This window comes from Nycticebus coucang, chromosome 12 (assembly GCF_027406575.1).
Source record: "Nycticebus coucang isolate mNycCou1 chromosome 12, mNycCou1.pri, whole genome shotgun sequence".
Lineage (NCBI taxonomy): Eukaryota > Metazoa > Chordata > Mammalia > Primates > Lorisidae > Nycticebus > Nycticebus coucang.
The window spans coordinates 91,249,809-91,267,847 of NC_069791.1; the positions used below are offsets into that span (position 1 = coordinate 91,249,809).

The 18,039-nt window shown below is 41.5% G+C and overlaps 1 protein-coding gene across 1 annotated transcript in view; it reads right to left on the reverse strand.

Annotated features, from left to right (window-relative positions):
• ACSM6 (acyl-CoA synthetase medium chain family member 6) overlaps positions 1-18,039 on the reverse strand; it is a 77,996-nt gene that overhangs the window by 40,144 nt on the left and 19,813 nt on the right. The window contains exons 5-6 of the mRNA XM_053557765.1: positions 1,450-1,606; positions 580-662 (exon numbers count right to left, since the gene is read on the reverse strand). Coding sequence (XP_053413740.1) covers positions 580-662; positions 1,450-1,606 — 240 coding nt within the window. The remainder of the gene's footprint in view (positions 1-579; positions 663-1,449; positions 1,607-18,039) is intronic.

The window sequence follows — 18,039 nt, forward strand, 5'->3', positions numbered from 1 at the left end:
CACTAGGCAAAGATTAAAGATATATTACACATATTATATCATAAATAGAGATCTAAGGAACAGTATGGAATGAAAAATGCAAGTTTCACCTTAATATAGGTATATACTATGATACCATCTATCTAATCTCTCCCCAGTATTATAATATGTTTACATGGGGATAGATAGATATTCATACAAATTTGTCTTAGAAAGATTTATAAGGCTTAGAAAGGCTTTAGAAAGATTTATAAGGCTTAGAAAGGCTTTAGAAAGACATCCAATAGAAGAGGTGCTCTTTGTCTTTAACGTTTACCTTTGTTTTAATAGGCAATGTATTTGTTTTTAATGCTTGTCTTCCTAAAGGAAAGTATAATTATAAATTAATTGAACTCACCCAACATTTTGATAAAAATTAAATTTTATATCCTGAACTCCTGTGGGGCTAGAAGATACAGACTTTAAAAATCACAAGAGAATGAAGAATCCCACACCTTAATGGAGTTATTGCCATAAGTGGCAATAAGGCAGATAAATTGAGGGTTCCTGTTCTCATACCATGGGTAGAAATGGACACTTTTCTGAGAGATTCTCTCTTACCTGGAGAAGCACTTGTGTTGAAGCAGTTCCTGGTACATCCCTGGACTTCCAGATAGAGTGGTGATGGGAAACCTGGACAGGGCCTGGGCCCCAAAGGAAGGAAAAACCAAATCTGTATGTGAAGATGAAAATGACAGTGAGGCTCTTGGGGGAAAAGGTCCAGGGAAGAAGATCTAACTTTGACACTCAGCTAGGGCAAATCCTTTGTCTTGAAGATTTAGCAATTCTTCAGCCCACAGGCATGGGCCTTGGAAGACAGTCCTTCAGCTTTAGCAATCTGAATCTAGGAGTTATCATGTTAATTATCTGATGACTGAATAGACACATAAAACTCCCTTGTTTAGATCCTTATTGCTTTGAATAATAAACTTGGATGTTGGCAGTAAAATTTGGGACTGAAGAAGTAGTTTAGATGAAAGCAAAGCAGTTTAGAGATTGTGCTCTAGAGTCCAATAGACAAGGGTTTGATTCCTGTTTCCATCTCTGCAATTCCTTGGGCTAGCTATGTAATCTCTCTGAGCCTCAGTTCCCCAAATCCTACCTCCAGGGTTGTTGGGGAGTTGAAATGAAATAGTACACATGACATGCCAGTAAGTAATCAATAAAAGATAGCGGACATTATCATCATCTTCATTGTCATTATTGCCTTTTGAATGTTTATCAGTACTACGGCTAAAGTAGCTACATCCTCCTAATTCCAAAGAGTCTAGAGAATTGAGAGGGAATTTCTCTCAGAAGTAGGGAGAAAATCCTCAAGGTTACATTCCAAGTTTGTTTCTTAATTCACCCATTTTGGGTATGAGTCATGGGAACGCTAATGCCTCCCTTGGGCCTTTGTCCCATACAACCCACACAAGAAACTGGTCTTACGTGTAGAACAGTCTCCGGGCAAAAGGTCGGCATGTGGTACAGAAACACACAAGCTCCCTGGAGCCAAGCTCCCAAGACAATGCTCAGAGATAAACTTCCACCAAAGGCATTACCCAGATTCCACAAGACATCTGTTTGCTGGAGGTCCATCCACTGTCTAAAGAGAAAGAGGAAAAACATCTGAATTCTCTCCTGTTTGTACCAACAACAATAATACAATAATATTTTCTATCATCAAGTACTGAGACACATAATGTTCACAAATGGAGACCACCCAAATGAGAACAAGCAAGGACTACTTGTGATACCATGAGGCCAGTGGAATCTCCAGTATCTGTTTTAATGGGCAAGACATTGCCTTCTAGGTCCCATGGTTTTAGAGGGTTTGGAAGTTCTTCAGTAGGCAATTTTATTAATTAATGGATTGAATAAATGATCACAGTTTCTTCTATTCTAATCCAATACTTGATTTCTGCTGGCCAATATAGCTTATGACAGTCAAAAACTTTGAGATGAGGGTAGACAACACATATATCTACTTCCCCTTAAGAGACCCTTGGGTAGAGTTTGTTAAGAGAACTTGAGTGTGGGGAAATAAGATGGCTGACTGAAGCCAGCTTTCCACAGAGGCTCCCGTCCAGAAGGAGAGTTAAAGGACATAAATTTAGCAAGTAACCTGGTAGATTAGAGCTTCACCAAGAAAGAAGGTTGAAGAACACACATCAACCCAACTGAGGTGAGCTGCATCCCCAAGGATACAAACAAAAGTAACAAAATCCATCACCAAGCAGACAGGAGTCCCCTCCCCCATGAAAATGGCTTGGAGTGCCCCACAAACAAATGAGCAGAGTTCAAAGGTCCTCCCACTACACTCCATGGGAGAGACCCTCTAAAAACTGGACCTACTTCCCCTACTAGGGTGCCACAGCATTTTCCTGCCAGGCATAAAACTGTATAAAACTGTATATATTCTCTACCTGCAACTCTGAGCTCCTAGCACTCCCCTCCACTCTCATTCTGAGGTCTGGAGGCCTGTCCCCCAGGAGTCCAGATTCTTGGGTGATTTCTCGAGGGGTGTGGACAGGGCCTAGACTGCAGCTGGTCAGTGCTGATTGTGTGGCACGGGAGTGAGGAGAGGATGGTAGGCTGAGAGGGAACCACACTGGAGCGGCGGTGCCCTGAGGTGCAGAGTAGCAGCCATTTTTGGCAACAAAAGGGCTCACTCCCACATATTCCGAAGTCACATCCCCTGTCTCCCTGGGCAACCAGAGGAGGCCGGGCATCTTCTCAGGTGGCAACCACTGCGGAACAGATCTGGGACAGAAACGCAGGCCCTGTGAGTAAAGGGTTACCCTGAGGTGGTACCAGCCTGGGTGGAGCGCAGGGACTAGAAACACACGTGCAGAGCTGGGAAGTTCCCAGGGTGGGGCTGACCCAGAGGACTGCTTTACTGAGCCTAAGACGCACCCGGCCCTCAGCGGATCGTCAGCCTATAGACAAAGGAAGGCAGGAGGCTAGAACTGACAGTTAACCGAATACAAGCCTGCAAAAGCAAGGACAGGGCCTGAGGCGCAGGCTCTGGGAACTCAAAACAGATTCTCTTCTGCAGGGGAATTAACCAGGGACAGAAACAAATTCCCGCAAAATTGTTCTGTTCTGTTCTGTCAGTAACATCAATCGGGAGTGGGGCTGGAACTGAGTGAACACACCCCAGCCTCCATCAAGCACTCGAGGTTGTCAGGTCTCACCTCCCCCTGCTGGACAGAGGAAGAGCGCAGCAGCCTGGCTGAGCAGAAATAGATTTCCTTGTGATTCAAGCAGGTGCAAACCCCTGGAGTATCTGTCCACTAGAGGCAACTGGGTCACAGCCCTGTGGCGGCTATCAGTGACTGGGTGTGACAGAGGTGCAAGGTGGGGAAGGAGGCATCAACCTTCCCAGACTAATCTATTTGCTGGGTGGGTCCTCCTGACTCCATGGAGCACCAGAGCAAGCCATATCTGAGTTGTCACCAGACCCCTGCGATCCAGTTGCCAGAGACCTTTTAAACTCTCCCACCTGAGTCAGGTACTGACTGAGACAATTGATTTGGACCTTTTGAACTGAGCCAATCACCCGAGGACTATTCAAGTGGTGCCCTGGGTGTGTGTTTGTAGGAAGGTTTGATTTTCCTTTTCCAATTGTTGCCTGTGGGGGGCAGGGTGACTTAATTGCTGGTATTTCTCCACAGCTGAGACTTCAACCCAGGGTAAGTGTTTCACTAGGGTTGGATAGAAACCAGCTGAAAACAAGACAGAGCCACTTAGCCCCACCACACCAAACAGATCCCCAGTTTCTCAGGCTGTAGCACTGTACGGGTTCTTGACAAAGCTCCAGGGGAAAAATCAATGTAAAGCAATCATGGGGTGGAATCAGCAGAAAAACTCTGGTAACATGAATAACCAGAATAGATCAATCCCCCCAAAGAAAGATATGGCAGATGTAACTGAAGATCCCATTCATAAACAGCTGGCCAAGATGTCAGAAATCAAATTCAGAATTTGGATTGCAAACAAGATTAATAGAATAGAGGAAAATTTGGTATTAGAAATTTGAGGAGAAATTCAAAAGTCATAATTAGAAATTCGAGGGGAAATTCAAAAGTTGTCTCAAGAACTTAATGAATTTAGAGACAAAACCACCAAAGATTTTGATGCACTGAAGCAAGAATTTGCAGCCCTCAAAGATCTGAAAAATACAGTAAAATTCCTCAGTAACAGAGTGGAGCAAGCAGAAGAAAGGATTTCTAACATGGAAGACAAAGCCTTTGAATGCTCCCAAACTCGCAAAGAGGAAGAGAAATGAACAGCAAAAACAGATCATTCTCTCAGAGAGCTCTGGGATAATTCAAAGAAAGCTAATATCCGCCTCATTGGAATCCCTGAAAGTGATGAAGTGGCCTTGCAAGGCACAGAGGCCCTTCTCCATAAAATTATGAAAGAGAATTTTCCAGATATGCCAAGAGATTCTGAAATTCAGATAGCAGACAGTTTCAGGACCCCACCACGACTCAATCCCAATAAAACATCCCCCAGGCATATCATAATTAACTTCACTAAAGTTAATATGAAGGAGAAAATTCTGAAAGCGGCCAGACATAAGAAATCCATTACCTACAAAGGGAAGAATATTAGAATGACTGAAGACCTCTCTGCTGAAACTTTTCAAGCCAGAAGAGGGTGGTCATTGACTTTTAATCTCCTAAAGCAAAATAACTTTCAACCCCGGATCCTGTATCCAACTAAACTGAGTTTCATTTATGATGGAGAAATTAATTACTTTAATGACATTCATATGTTGAAGAAATTTGCCATAAACAAACCAGTTCATCAGGATATTCTCAGACCTATCCTCCATAATGACCAGCCCAATCCTCTACCACAAAAGTAAACTCACTCAAAAACTTTTGATCAAACTCCAACTTCCACAGTGGTGAAAGGATTAAAAATGTCTACTGGACTTTTGAAAAACTCGATACCCAAAATTTTACCAGACTTATCTATATTCTCCATTAATGTGAACAGCTTAAATTGTCCTCTAAAGAGGCACAGGTTAGCTGACTGGATACAAAAACCCTGGCCAGATATTTGCTACATACAAGAGTCACATCTTACTTTAAAAGATAAGTATAGACTCAGGGTGAAAGGATGGTCATCCATATTTCAGGCAAATGGTACTCAGAAAAAAGCAGGTGTTGCAATTCTATTTGCAGACACACTAGGCTTTAAACCAACAAAAGTAAGGAAGGATAAGAATGGTCACTTCATATTTGTTAAAGGTAATACTCAATATGATGAGATTTCAATAATTAATATTTATTTATTTATTTATTTCTAATTAATTTTTATAGTTAAGTCATAGCTGTGTACATTAGTGCAATCAAGGGGTACAATATGCAGGTTTCATTTACAATCTGAAATATTCTCATCAAACGGTTCAATGTAGCCTTCATCGCATTTTCTTAGTTACTGTATGTGGGCATTTGTATTCTGCATTTAGTAAGTTTTGCCTGTACCCATTCTAAGATGCACCGTAGATGTGGCCCCGCCCATTACCCTCCCTCCACTAAAACCTCCCCCCTCCCACCCCTTCCTTGGCCCTTTCCCCATAGTCTTGTGCTATAGTTGGGTTATAGCCTTCATGTGAAAGCTATAATTTAGCTTCATAGTAGAGCTGAGTACATTGGATACTTTTTCTTACACTCCTGAGATACTTTGCTAAGAAGAATATGTTCCAGCTCCATCCATGTAAACATGAAAGAGGTAAAGTCTCCATCTTTCTTTAAGGCTGCATAATATTCCATGGTATACATGTACCACAATTTGCTAGTCCATTCGTGGGTCGATGGACACTTGGGCTTCTTCCATGACTTAGCAATTATGAATTGGGCTGCATTAAACATTCTGGTACAGATGTCTTTGTTATATTGTGAGTTTTGGTCTTCTGGGTATAAACCTAGTAAAGGAATTATAGGAATAATTGGCAGGTCTATTTTTAGGTCTCTAAGTATTCTCCAAACATCCTTCCGAAGGAACGTATTAGTGTGCATTCCCACCAGCAGGGCGGAAGTATGCCCTTTTCTCCACATCCACGCCAACATCTCTGGTTTTGGGATTTTGTTATGTGGGCTACTCTTACTGGGGTTAGGTAATATCTCAAAGTAGTTTTAATTTGCATTTCTCTGATGATTAAGGATGATGAGCTTTTTTTCATGTGTTTGTAGATTGTGCATCTGTCTTCTTTGGAGAAGTTTCTCTTCAAGTCCCTTTCCCAACCTGAGATGGGATCACGTGTTCTTTTCTTGCTAATATGTTTGAGTTCTCTGTGGATTCTGGTTATTAGACCTTTATCAGAGGTATAACCTGCAAATATTTTCTCCCATTCTGAGGGCTATCTGCTTGCTTTACTTACTATGTTATTGGCTGTGCAGAAGCTTTTTAGTTTGATCAGGTCCCAGTAGTGTATTTTTGACACTGCTTCAATTGCCTGGGGAGTCCTCCTCATAAAATATTCACCTAGGCCAATTCCTTCAAGAGTTTTCCCTGCAGTTTCATCAACTATTTTCATAGTTTCATGTCTTAAGTTTAAATCTTTTATCCAGTGAGAGTCTATCTTAGTTAATGGTGAAAGGTGTGGGTCCAGTTTCAATCTTCTACAGGTTGCCAGCCAGTTTACCCAGCACCATTTATTAAATAGGGAATATTTTCCCCACTGAATGTTTTTAATTGGCTTGTCAAAGATCAAATAACAGTAAGTAGCTGGATTCATCTCTTGGTTCTCTATTCTGTTCCAGAGATCTACTTCTCTGCTTTTGTGCCACTACCATACTGTTTTGATTACTATTGATTTATAGTACAGTCTCAGGTCTGGTAGCGTGATTCCTCCTGCTTTGTTTTTATTGCTGAGTAATGTTTTGACTATTCAAGGTTTTTTCTGATTCCATATAAAATGAAGTATTATTTTCTCAAGATCTTTAAAATATGACGATGGATCTTTAATCAGAATTGCATTAAAATTATATATTGCTTTGTGTAGTACAGACATTTTAACAATGTTGATTCTTCCCAGCCATGAGCATGGTATGTTTTTCCATGTGTTAACATCTTCAGCTATTTCTTTTCTTAAAGTTTCATAGTTCTCTTTGTAGAGATCTTTCACATCCTTTGTTAGGTATACTCCCAAATATTTCATCTTCTTTGGCACTACTGTGAAAGGAATAGAGTCCTTGACTGTTTTTTCAGCTTGGTTATTGTTGGTATATATAAAGGTTACAGAATTATGGGTGTTGATTTTGTAGTCTGAGACATTGCTGTATTCCTTGATCACTTTTAAACATTTTGTAGTAGAATCCCTAGTGTTTTCCAGATATACGATCATATCGTCTGCAAGGAGTGAAAGTTTGATCTCTTCTGACCCTATGTGGATACCCTTGATGGCCTTTTCTTCTCTGATTGCAATGGCTAAAACTTCCATTACAATGTTAAAGAGTAATGGAGACCATGGGCAACCTTGCCTGGTTCCTGATCTAAGTGGAAATGATTTCAATTTAACTCCATTCAATACAATATTGCCTGTGGGTTTGCTGTAGATGGCCTCTATTAGTTTAAGAAATGTCCCTTCTATACCAATTTTCTTAAGTGTTCTGATCATGAAGGGATGCTGGATATTATCAAAAGCTTTTTCTGCATCAATTGAAAGAATCATATGGTCCTTATTTTTTAGTTTGTTTATGTGTTGAAATACATTTATAGATTTATGTATATTGAACCAGTCTTGAGACCCTGGGACAAATCCTACTTAGTCATGGTGTATAATTTTTTTGATGTGTTGTTGGATTTTGTTTGTTAGGATCTTATGGAGTATTTTAGCATCAATATTCATTAGTGATATTGGTCTATAATTTTCTTTTCTTGTTGGGTCTTTCCCTGGTTTGGGGATCAAGGTGATGTTTGCTTCGTAGAATGTGTTGGGTAGTATTCCTTCTTTTTCTATATTTTGGAAAAGGTTTAGTAGTATAGGTACTAGTTCTTCTTTAAAGGTTTGGTAGAATTCTGACATAAAGCCATCTGGTCCTGGGCTTTTCTTTTTAGGGAGATTTTGTATAGTTGATGCTATTTCAGAACTTGATATAGGCCTGTTCAACATTTCCACTTCATTCTGGCTAAGTCTTGGTAGGGCGTACTTCCAGGTATTGGTCAATTTCTTTCAGATTTTCATATTTCTGAGAGTAGAGTTTCTTGTAGTATTCGTTAAGGATATTTTTTTTTTTTTTAATTTTTTTATTAAATCATAAGTGTATACAATGATATGATTATGGGGCATCATACACTCACTTCATAAACCATTTGACACATTTTTATCCCAGTGGTTAACATAGCCTTTCCGGCGTTATCTCAGTTACTGTGCCAAAACATTTATATTCTACATTTACCAAGTTTCGCAAATACCCCTGTAATATGCACCACAGGTGTGATCCCACCGATTCCCCTCCCTCTACCCACCCCCCCCTTTCCCACTTCCCCCTATTGTTAAGTTGTAGCTGGGTTATAGCTTTCATGTGAGAGTCCCAAATTAGTTTCATAGTAGGGCTGTGTACATTGGATATTTTTTCTTCCATTCTTGGGATACTTTACTAAGAAGAATATGTTCCAGCTCCATCCATGTAAACATGAAAGAGGTAAAGTCTCCATCTTTCTTTAAGGCTGCATAGTATTCCATGGTATACATATACCACAATTTATTAATCCATTCGTGGATCGATGGGCACTTGGGCTTTTTCCATGACTTAGCAATTATGAATTGGGCTGCAATAAACATTCTGGTACAAATATCTTTGTTATGTTGTGATTTTTGGTCTTCTGGGTATATGCCCAGCAGAGGAATTACAGGATTGAATGGCAGATCTATTTTTAGATCTCTGAGTGTTCTCCATATATCCCTCCAAAAGGAATGTATTAATTTGCATTCCCACCAGCAGTGCAGAAGTGTTCCCTTTTCTCCGCATCCACGCCAACATCTCTGGTCTTGAGATTTTGTGATATAGGCTAGTCTCATTGGAGTTAGATGATATCTCAAAGTAGTTTTGATTTGCATTTCTCTGATGATTAAAGATGATGAGCATTTTTTCATATGTCTGAAGGCCGTGCGCCTGTCTTCTTCAGAGAAGTTTCTCTTCAAATCCCTTGCCCAGCCTGCGATGGGATCCCTTGTTTTTTTCTTGCTGATGCGTTTGAGTTCTCTGTGGATTCTGGTTATTAAACCTTTGTCAGAGTTATACCCTGCAAATATCTTCTCCCATTCTGAGGGCTGTCTGCTTGCTCTGCTTACTGTGTTCTTAGCTGTGCAGAAGCTTTTTAGTTTGATCAAGTCCCAGTAGTGTATTTTTGAAGCTGCTTCAATTGCCCGGGGGGTTCTCCTCATGAAATACTCACCCAGACCAATTTCTTCAAGGGTTTTCCCTGCATTCTCCTCTAGTATTTTTATAGTTTCATGTCTTAAGTTTAAATCTTTAATCCAATGAGAGTCTATCTTAGTTAATGGTGAAAGGTGTGGGTCTAATTTCAGTCTTCTGCAGGTTGCCAGCCAGTTCACCCAGCACCATTTGTTAAATAGGGAATCTTTTCCCCACTGAATGTTTTTAATTGGCTTGTCAAAAATCAAATAGCGGTAAGTAGCTGGATTCATCTCTTGGTTCTCTATTCTATTCCAGATATCTACTTCTCTGTTTTTGTGCCAATACCATGCTGTTTTGATCACTATCGATTTGTAGTAAAGTCTGAGGTCTGGTAGTGTGATTCCTCCTGTTTTGTTTTTATTTCTGAGTAATGTCTTGGCTATTCGAGGTTTTTTCTGATTCCATATAAAACGAAGTAATGTTTTTTCAAGATCTTTAAAATATGACAGTGGAGCTTTAATAGGGAGTGCGTTGAAAGTATATATTGCTTTGAGTAGTATGGACATTTTGATAATGTTGATTCTTCCTAGCCATGAGCATGGTATGTTTTTCCATTTGTTAACATTTTCAGCTATTTCTTTTCTTAGAGTTTCATAGTTCTCTTTATAGAGATCTTTCACGTCTTTTGTTAGGTAAATTCCCAAATATTTCATCTTCTTTGGCACTACTGTGAATGGGATAGAGTCCTTAACTGCTTTTTCAATTTGACTGTTGTTGGTGTATATAAAGGCTACCGATTTATGAATGTTGATTTTGTAACCTGAGACGCTGCTGTGTTCCTTGATCACTTCTAGGAGTTTTGTAGTAGAGTCCCTAGTGTTTTCCAGATACACAATCATATCATCTGCGAAGAGCGAGAGTTTGATCTCTTCTGACCCTATATGGATACCCTTGATCGCCTTTTCTTCCCTAATTGCGGTGGCTAAAACTTCCATTACAATGTTGAAAAGCAATGGAGACAATGGGCAGCCTTGTCTGGTTCCTGATCTGAGTGGAAATGATTCCAATTTAACTCCATTCAATATGATATTGGCTGTGGGTTTGCTGTAGATAGCCTCTATCAGTTTAAGAAAAGTCCCTTCTAGACCAATTTTCTTGAGTGTTCTGATCATGAAGGGATGCTGGATATTATCAAAAGCTTTTTCTGCATCAATTGAGAGAATCATATGGTCTTTGTTTTTTAATTTGTTTATGTGCTGAATTACATTTATAGATTTACGTATATTGAACCAGCCTTGAGACCCTGGGATAAAACCAACTTGGTCATGATGTATAATTTGTTTGATGTGTTGCTGGATTCTGTTTGTTAGGATCTTGTTGAATATTTTTGCATCTATATTCATTAGTGATATTGGTCTATAATTTTCTTTTCTTGTTGGGTCTTTTCCTGGTTTGGGGATCAGGGTGATATTTGCTTCATAGAACGTGTTGGGTAGTCTTCCTTCTTTTTCTACATTTTGGAACAGGTTGAGTAATATAGGTACTAATTCCTCTTTAAAGGTTTGGTAGAATTCTGACGTGAAACCATCTGGTCCCGGGCTTTTCTTTTTAGGGAGGTTTTGTATAGTTGATGCTATTTCTGAACTTGATATGGGTCTGTTCAACATTTCCACTTGATTCTGGTTAAGTCTTGGAAGGTGGCGTGCTTCCAAGTATCGGTCTATTTCCTTCAGATTTTCATATTTCTGAGAATAAAGTTTCTTGTAATATTCATTAAGGATTTTTTGGATTTCTGATGAGTCTGTGGTTATTTTGTCTTTGTTGTTTCTGATTGATGATATTAGAGATTTTACTCTTTTTTTCCTGATTAGGTTGGCCAGAGGTTTATCTATTTTATTGACCTTTTCAAAAAACCAGCTTTTTGATTTATTGATCTGTTGTATTATTCTTTTGTTTTCAATTTCATTTAATTCTGCTCTAATTTTGGTTATTTCTTTTCTTCTACTGGGTTTGGGGTTGGAATGTTCTTCCTTTTCCAGTTGCTTGAGATGTCCCATTAAGTTGTTAACTTCCTCTCTTTCCGTTCTCTTGAGGAAGGCTTGCAGTGCTATAAATTTCCCTCTTAGAACTGCCTTTGCGGTGTCCCAGAGGTTCTGATAGCTTGTGTCTTCATTGTCATTTTGTTCCAAAAAATTGGTGATTTCTTTCTTAATCTCATCTCTGACCCAGCTATCATTCAGCATAAGGTTATTTAACTTCCATGTTTTTGTATGGGTATGCAGATTCCTGTTGTTACTCAATTCAAGTTTTATTCCATGATGGTCCGAGAAGATGCACGGAATAATTTCTATTCCTTTAAATTTACTGAGGTTAGACTTGTGACCTAAAATGTGATCAATTTTGGAGTAAGTTCCGTGGGCTGATGAGAAGTATGTGTATTCAGTTTTGTTGGGATGAAATGTTCTGTAGATGTCTGCTAAATCTAAATATTGGATGGTTAGGTTTAAATCTAAGATTTCTTTGCTCAGCTTCTTTCTGGAGGATCGATCCAACACTGCCAAGGGAGTGTTGAAATCTCCAACGATTATGGAGCTGGAGGAAATCAAGTTACTCATGTCTGTTAGAGTTTCTCTTATAAATTGAGGTGCATTCTGGTTGGGTGCATAGATATTAATAATTGAGATCTCGTCATATTGAGTATTACCCTTAACAAATATGAAGTGACCATTCTTGTCCTTCCTTACTTTTGATGGTTTAAAGCCTACCGTATCTGCAAATAAAATTGCAACACCTGCTTTTTTCTGATTACCATTTGCCTGAAATATGGATGACCATCCTTTCACCCTGAGTCTGTATTTGTCTTTTAAGTTGAGATGTGACTCTTGTATGCAACAAATATCTGGCTTAAGTTTTTGTATCCAGTCAGCTAACCTATGCCTCTTTAGAGGACAGTTTAAGCCATTCACATTGATGGAGAGTAAGGATAAGTCTGGTGGAATTTTGGGTATCGAGTTTTTCAAAGGTCCAATGGACATTTTTAATCCTTTCGCCAGTGTGGAAGTTGGAGTTTGATCCGAAGTTTCTGAGTGAGTTTACTTTTGTGGTATAGGATTGGGTTGGTCATTGTGGAGGATAGGTCTGAGAACATCCTGAAGAGCTGGTTTACTTATGGCAAATTTTTTCAACATATGAATGTCATTGAAGTATTTAATTTCTCCATCATAGATGAAACTCAGTTTAGCTGGATACAAGATCCTGGGTTGAAAGTTTTTTTGCTTTAGGAGATTAAAAGTTGATGACCAGCCTCTTCTTGCTTGAAAAGTTTCAGCAGAGAGATCTGCAGTTATTCTAATATTCTTACCTTTGTACGTTATAGTTTTCTTTCGCCGGGCTGCTTTGAGAATCTTCTCTTTCATGTTAACTTTAGTGAAGCTAATTATGATATGTCTGGGAGATGGCTTTTTGGGGTTGAATCGTGCTGGGGTTCTGAAGCTGTCTGCTATCTGAATTTCAGATTCTCTAGGCATGTCTGGAAAATTTTCTTTCATAATTTCATGTAGAAGGGCCTCTGTGCCCTTGGCTGCCACGTCATCAGCCTCCGAAATTCCTATAACCCTTATGTTATGTTTTTTCGAATTATCTGAGAGCTCTCTGAGTGAGTGATCCGTTTTTGCTCTCCATTTCTCTTCCTCTTTGAGAGATTGGGAGCGTTCGAAGACTTTATCTTCAATGTCAGAAATCCTTTCTTCTGCTTGCTCCATTCTGTTACTGAGGGATTCTACTGTATTTTTCATATCTTTGAGGGCTGTAAGTTCTTGTTTCAGTGTGTCTAAGTCTTTGGTGGTTTTGTCTTTAAATTCGTTAAATTCTTGAGACAGTTTTTGAATTTCTCCACGAATTCCTAATTCCATTTTATTAATCTTGTCTGCAAACCAAATTCTGAATTCGACTTCTGACATCTCAGCCAGTTGTTTATGAATGGGATCTTCAATCACATCTGCCGTATCTTTTCTTGGGGGGGTTGATCTATTCTGGTTATTCATGTTACCAGAGTTTTTCCGCTGATTCCGCCCCATGGTTTACTCCCTTTGGTTTTTCCCCTGGGGTTTTATCGAGGGCCCGTACAGTGTTGTGGCCTGAGAAACTGGGGCCCTGTCTGGTGTGGTGGAGCAAAGTGGTTCTGTCTTGTTTTCAGCTGGTTTCTGTTCTATCCTATTGCAACTTCTACTCTGGCTTGAAGTCTCAGCTGTGTGGAAAAATCAGCAATTAAGTCACCCCGCCTGCCCACCTCTGGCCCCAGTTGGAAAAGGAGAATCAAACCTTCCTACAATCGCACACCCAGGGCACCACCTGAAAAGTCCTCAGTCTATTAGCCCAGTTCAAAAGGTCCGAATCAACTGTCTCAATCGGCACTTGTCTCAGGTGGAAGGGTTCAAGAGGTCTCTGGGAACTGGATCACAGGGGCCTGGTGACTCCTCTGAGACAGCTCACTCCAGTGCAGCGTGGAGTCAGGAGGAGCCACCCCGCAAACAGAGCAGTCTGGGAAGGTTAACGTCTCCTTCCCCACTTTGCCCCTCCGTCGGACCCAGTCACTGGTATCTCTGCAGATGGCTAACCCAGTTGCCTGCAGTGAACAGACACTCCAGGGGTTTGCACCTGCCTGAATCGCGAGGAAGTCTGCCAGGCCCCCGCAGACTGCCGCTATCTAGCAGGAGGAGATGGGGCCTGACATCTTTGAGTGTTTGATGCAGGTGATGGGAAGGAGGTGTTCACTCAGGCTTAGCCCCGTCCCTGATGGATGCTGCTAACAGAACAGAACAGAACAGAACAGACAACTTTGTGAGGTTCTGTCTCTGTTCCTGTCGTCGCCTACAGGAGACGGGCTGTTTTGAGTTCAAACGTCTTTGCTGCTGGAGAATTGCGTCTGAACACCTCTCTGGGTCGGCCCCGCCCTGGAGGCTTCTGGGTTTGTGAGTCGTGACACAGGTGGCCTCCTCTGGTTGCCCAGGGAGACAGGGGGTGTGGCCTCAGAATATCCAGAAGTGAGCGTTCTGCCGTTAAAGAAAAAACGGCTGTTGATCTACCTGCAGGGAACTGCTGCTCTGGTGTGGGCACTCAGGCGACCCTTTTCTCCTCTGTCCCGCGCCCCAGAGTCAGCACTGAGCGGCCGCAGTTTGTGCTGGGTCCACACCCCTTAAGAGATCCCCCAAGAATCAGAACTCTTGGGGGATGGGCGCCCAGACCCGGATTGGGAGTGGGGCGGGGGGAAGCTAGAGTTTCATTCAGTTTCACGCAATACTACGGTCCGGGGAGGGCTCCTGCACTGCACCGCAGGGAAGTGCCGCCAAGGCTTGATTTCCCCTCAGCGGAGTGCCCTCTCCTCGCTCACGTATCCCAGAGTCAGCGCTGACCTGACGCAGCTCCGGCACTGTGCACTCCCCTCGAGAAATCACCCAAGGAGCCGAACTCCGGAGGGATAGGCCCTCAGACCCCGAGTGAGAGTAGGGGCTCTCAGCTCTCAGCGGGGAGGCCAGAGTCTTATTCAGTCTTGTGCCCGGGGAGGGCTCCTGCACTGCACTGCAGGGAAGTGCCGCCAAGGCTTGATTTCCCCTCAGCGGAGTGCCCTCTCCTCGCTCACGTATCCCAGAGTCAGCGCTGACCTGACGCAGCTCAGGCACTGTGCACTCCCCTCGAGAAATCACCCAAGGAGCCGAACTCCTGGGGGATAGGCCCTCAGACCCCGAGTGAGAGTAGGGGTTCTCAGCTCTCAGCGGGGAGGCCAGAGTCTGATTCAGTCTTGGGCCCCGTATGCCCGGGGAGGGTTGGTGCACTGCACCGCAGGGAAGTGCCGCGAGGCGTGACTCCCCCTCAGCCCGGTGCCCTCTCCTCACTCGGCGCGCCTCAGAGTCAATGCTGACCAGACGCAACTCGGGGACTGTCCATTCCCCTTGAGAAATCACCCAAGGATCCGAAGTCCTGGGGGACAGGCCTCCAGACCTCAGTGGGCGGGAGGGGAGCGCCGGGGATTCAGGGTTGCCGGCAAAGGATTCCCAAAGTTTTATTCAGCCCTATGTCCGGCAGGAGAACGCCACGGCACCCCAGTAGGGGAGGTAGGTCCAGTTTTTAGAAGGTCTCTCCCGTGGAGTGTAGTGGGAGGGGCTTTAATTTCTGCCCACTTGTTCAATTGTGGGGCTACAGAGCCGGTCTCATGGGGGAGGGGGACTCCCGTCCGCTTGGTGGTGGATTTTGTACCTTTTGTTTGCGTCCTTGTGATCACAACTTGCCTCAGCGGTGTTGATGTGCGTTCTTCAGCCTTCTCTCTTGGTGAGGCTCAAGTCCACCAGGATACTTACTAAATTCCTGTCCCTTAACTCTCCTTCTGGACGGGAGCCTTTGTTGAAAGCTGGCTTCAGTCCGCCATCTTGTCTCTCCTCCCAGGATATTTTGAATTTCTGCGGGGTCTGTTGTTATTTCATCTTTACCATTTCTGATTGATGAAATTAGAGATTTTACTCTTTTTTCCTGGTTAGGTTGGCCAGAGGTTTATCTATTTTATTGATCTTTTCAAAAAACCACTTTTGGATTTATTGATCTGTTGTATAATTCTTTTGTTTTCAATTTCATTTAATTCTGCTCTGATTTTGGTTATTTCTTTTCTTCTGCTGGGTTTGGGGTTGGAGTGTTCTTCCTTCTCCAGTTGCTTGACATGTCCCATTAATTTATTAACTTCCTCTCTTTCTGTTTTCTTGAAGAAGGCTTTCAGTGCTATAAATTTCCCTCTTAGGACTGCCTTTGCAGTATCCTAGAGGTTCTGGTAATTCGTGTCTTGATTGTTGTTTTGTTCCAAAAATTTGGTGATTTCCTTCTTAATCTCGTCTATAACTCATCTATCCTTCAGCATAAGGTTGTTTAGCTTCCATGTCTTGGTATGGGTATGAGGGTTCCTGTTGTTATTGAGTTCAACTTTTATTCCATGATGGTCTGAGAAGATGCTAGGAATAATTTCTATTTTTTTAAATTTGCTAAAGTTAGATTTGTGGCATAGGATGTGGTCGATTTTGGAGTTTGTTCCATGGGCTGATGAGAAGAATGTGTATTCAGTTTTGTTGGGATGAAACGTTCTGTAGATGTCTGTTAAGTCCAGATGTTGAATGGTTGAGTTTAAATCTAAGATTTCTTTGCTTAGCTTCTTTTTGTAGGATCTATCCAGCACTGCTAAAGGGGTGTTAAAATCTTCAAGTACTATGGAAGTGGAGGAAATTGAGTTGCTCATGTCTGTTAGATTTTCTCTTATAAATTGAGGTGCGTTGTGGTTGGCTGCATAAATATTAATAACAGAGATCTCATCATATGACCTTTATTATCTCATATTACCTCATTGTATTACCTTTAACAAATATGAAGTGACCATCCTTTTCCTTAATTATTTTGGTTGGTTTAAAGCCTATTGCACCTGTGAACAGGATTGCAATGCCTGCTTTTTTCTGCTTTCCATTTGCCTGGAATATAGATGACCATCCCTTCACCTTGAGTCTATATCTGTCTTTTAATGTAAGATGCGATTCTTGTATGCAGCAGATATCTGGCTTGAGTTTTTGTATCCAGTCAGCCAACCTGTGCCTCTTTAGAGGACAGTTTAAACCATTCACATTAATTGAGAATATTGATAAGCCTTTTGAGAGTCCAGTGGACATTTTTAATGCTTTTGCAACTGTGGAAGTTGGAATTTGATCAAAACTTTCTGGGTGAGTTTACTTTTGTGGTGGAGGATTACACTGGTCTTTATGGAAGATAGGTCTGAGAACATCTGAGAGTTGGTTTAGTTATGGCAAATTTCTTCAATATGTGAATGTCATTGAAGTATTTAATGTCTCCATCATAAATGAAACTCAGTTTAGCTGGGTATAGGATCCTGGGTTGAAGGTTATTTTGTTTTAAGAGATTAAAAGTAGATGACCATCCTCTTCTAGCTTGAGAGGTTTCAGCAGAGAGATCTGCAGTTATTCTAATATTTTTCTCCTTATAGGTAATGGTTTTCTGGCAGCTTTCAGAATTTTTTCCTTCATATTAACTTTAGTGAGGTTGATTACGATGTGTCTGGGGGATGTCTTATTTGGATTGAGTCATGCTGGAGTTCTGAAACTGTTTGCTATCTGAATTTCAGAATCTCTTGGCATGTCTGGAAAATTCTCCTTCATAATCTCATGGAGAAGAGACTCTGTGCCTTGTGTATGCCACTTCGTCGCTTTCAGAGATCCCTATAAGATGAATATTAGTTTTCTTCTAATTATCCTAGAGCTCTCTGAGAGAGTGATCTGTTTTTGCCCTCCATGTCTCATCGTTTTTTGAGAGTTTGGGAGTGTTCAAAAACTTTGTCTTCAATGTCAAAAATCCTTTCTTCTGTTTGCTTTATTCTGTTCCTGAGGGATTCTACTGTTTCTCAGATCTTTTAGGGATGCAACTTTTTTTTTTTGTAGAGACATGGTCTCACTTTATGGCCCTCAGTAGAGTGCCGTGGCCTCACACAGCTCACAGCAACCTCCAACTCCTAGGCTTAAGCGATTCTCTTGCCTCAGCCTCCCGAGTAGCTCAGACTACAGGCGCCTGCCACAACGCCCGGCTAAGGGATGCAACTTCTTGTGTCAATGTGTCAAAATCT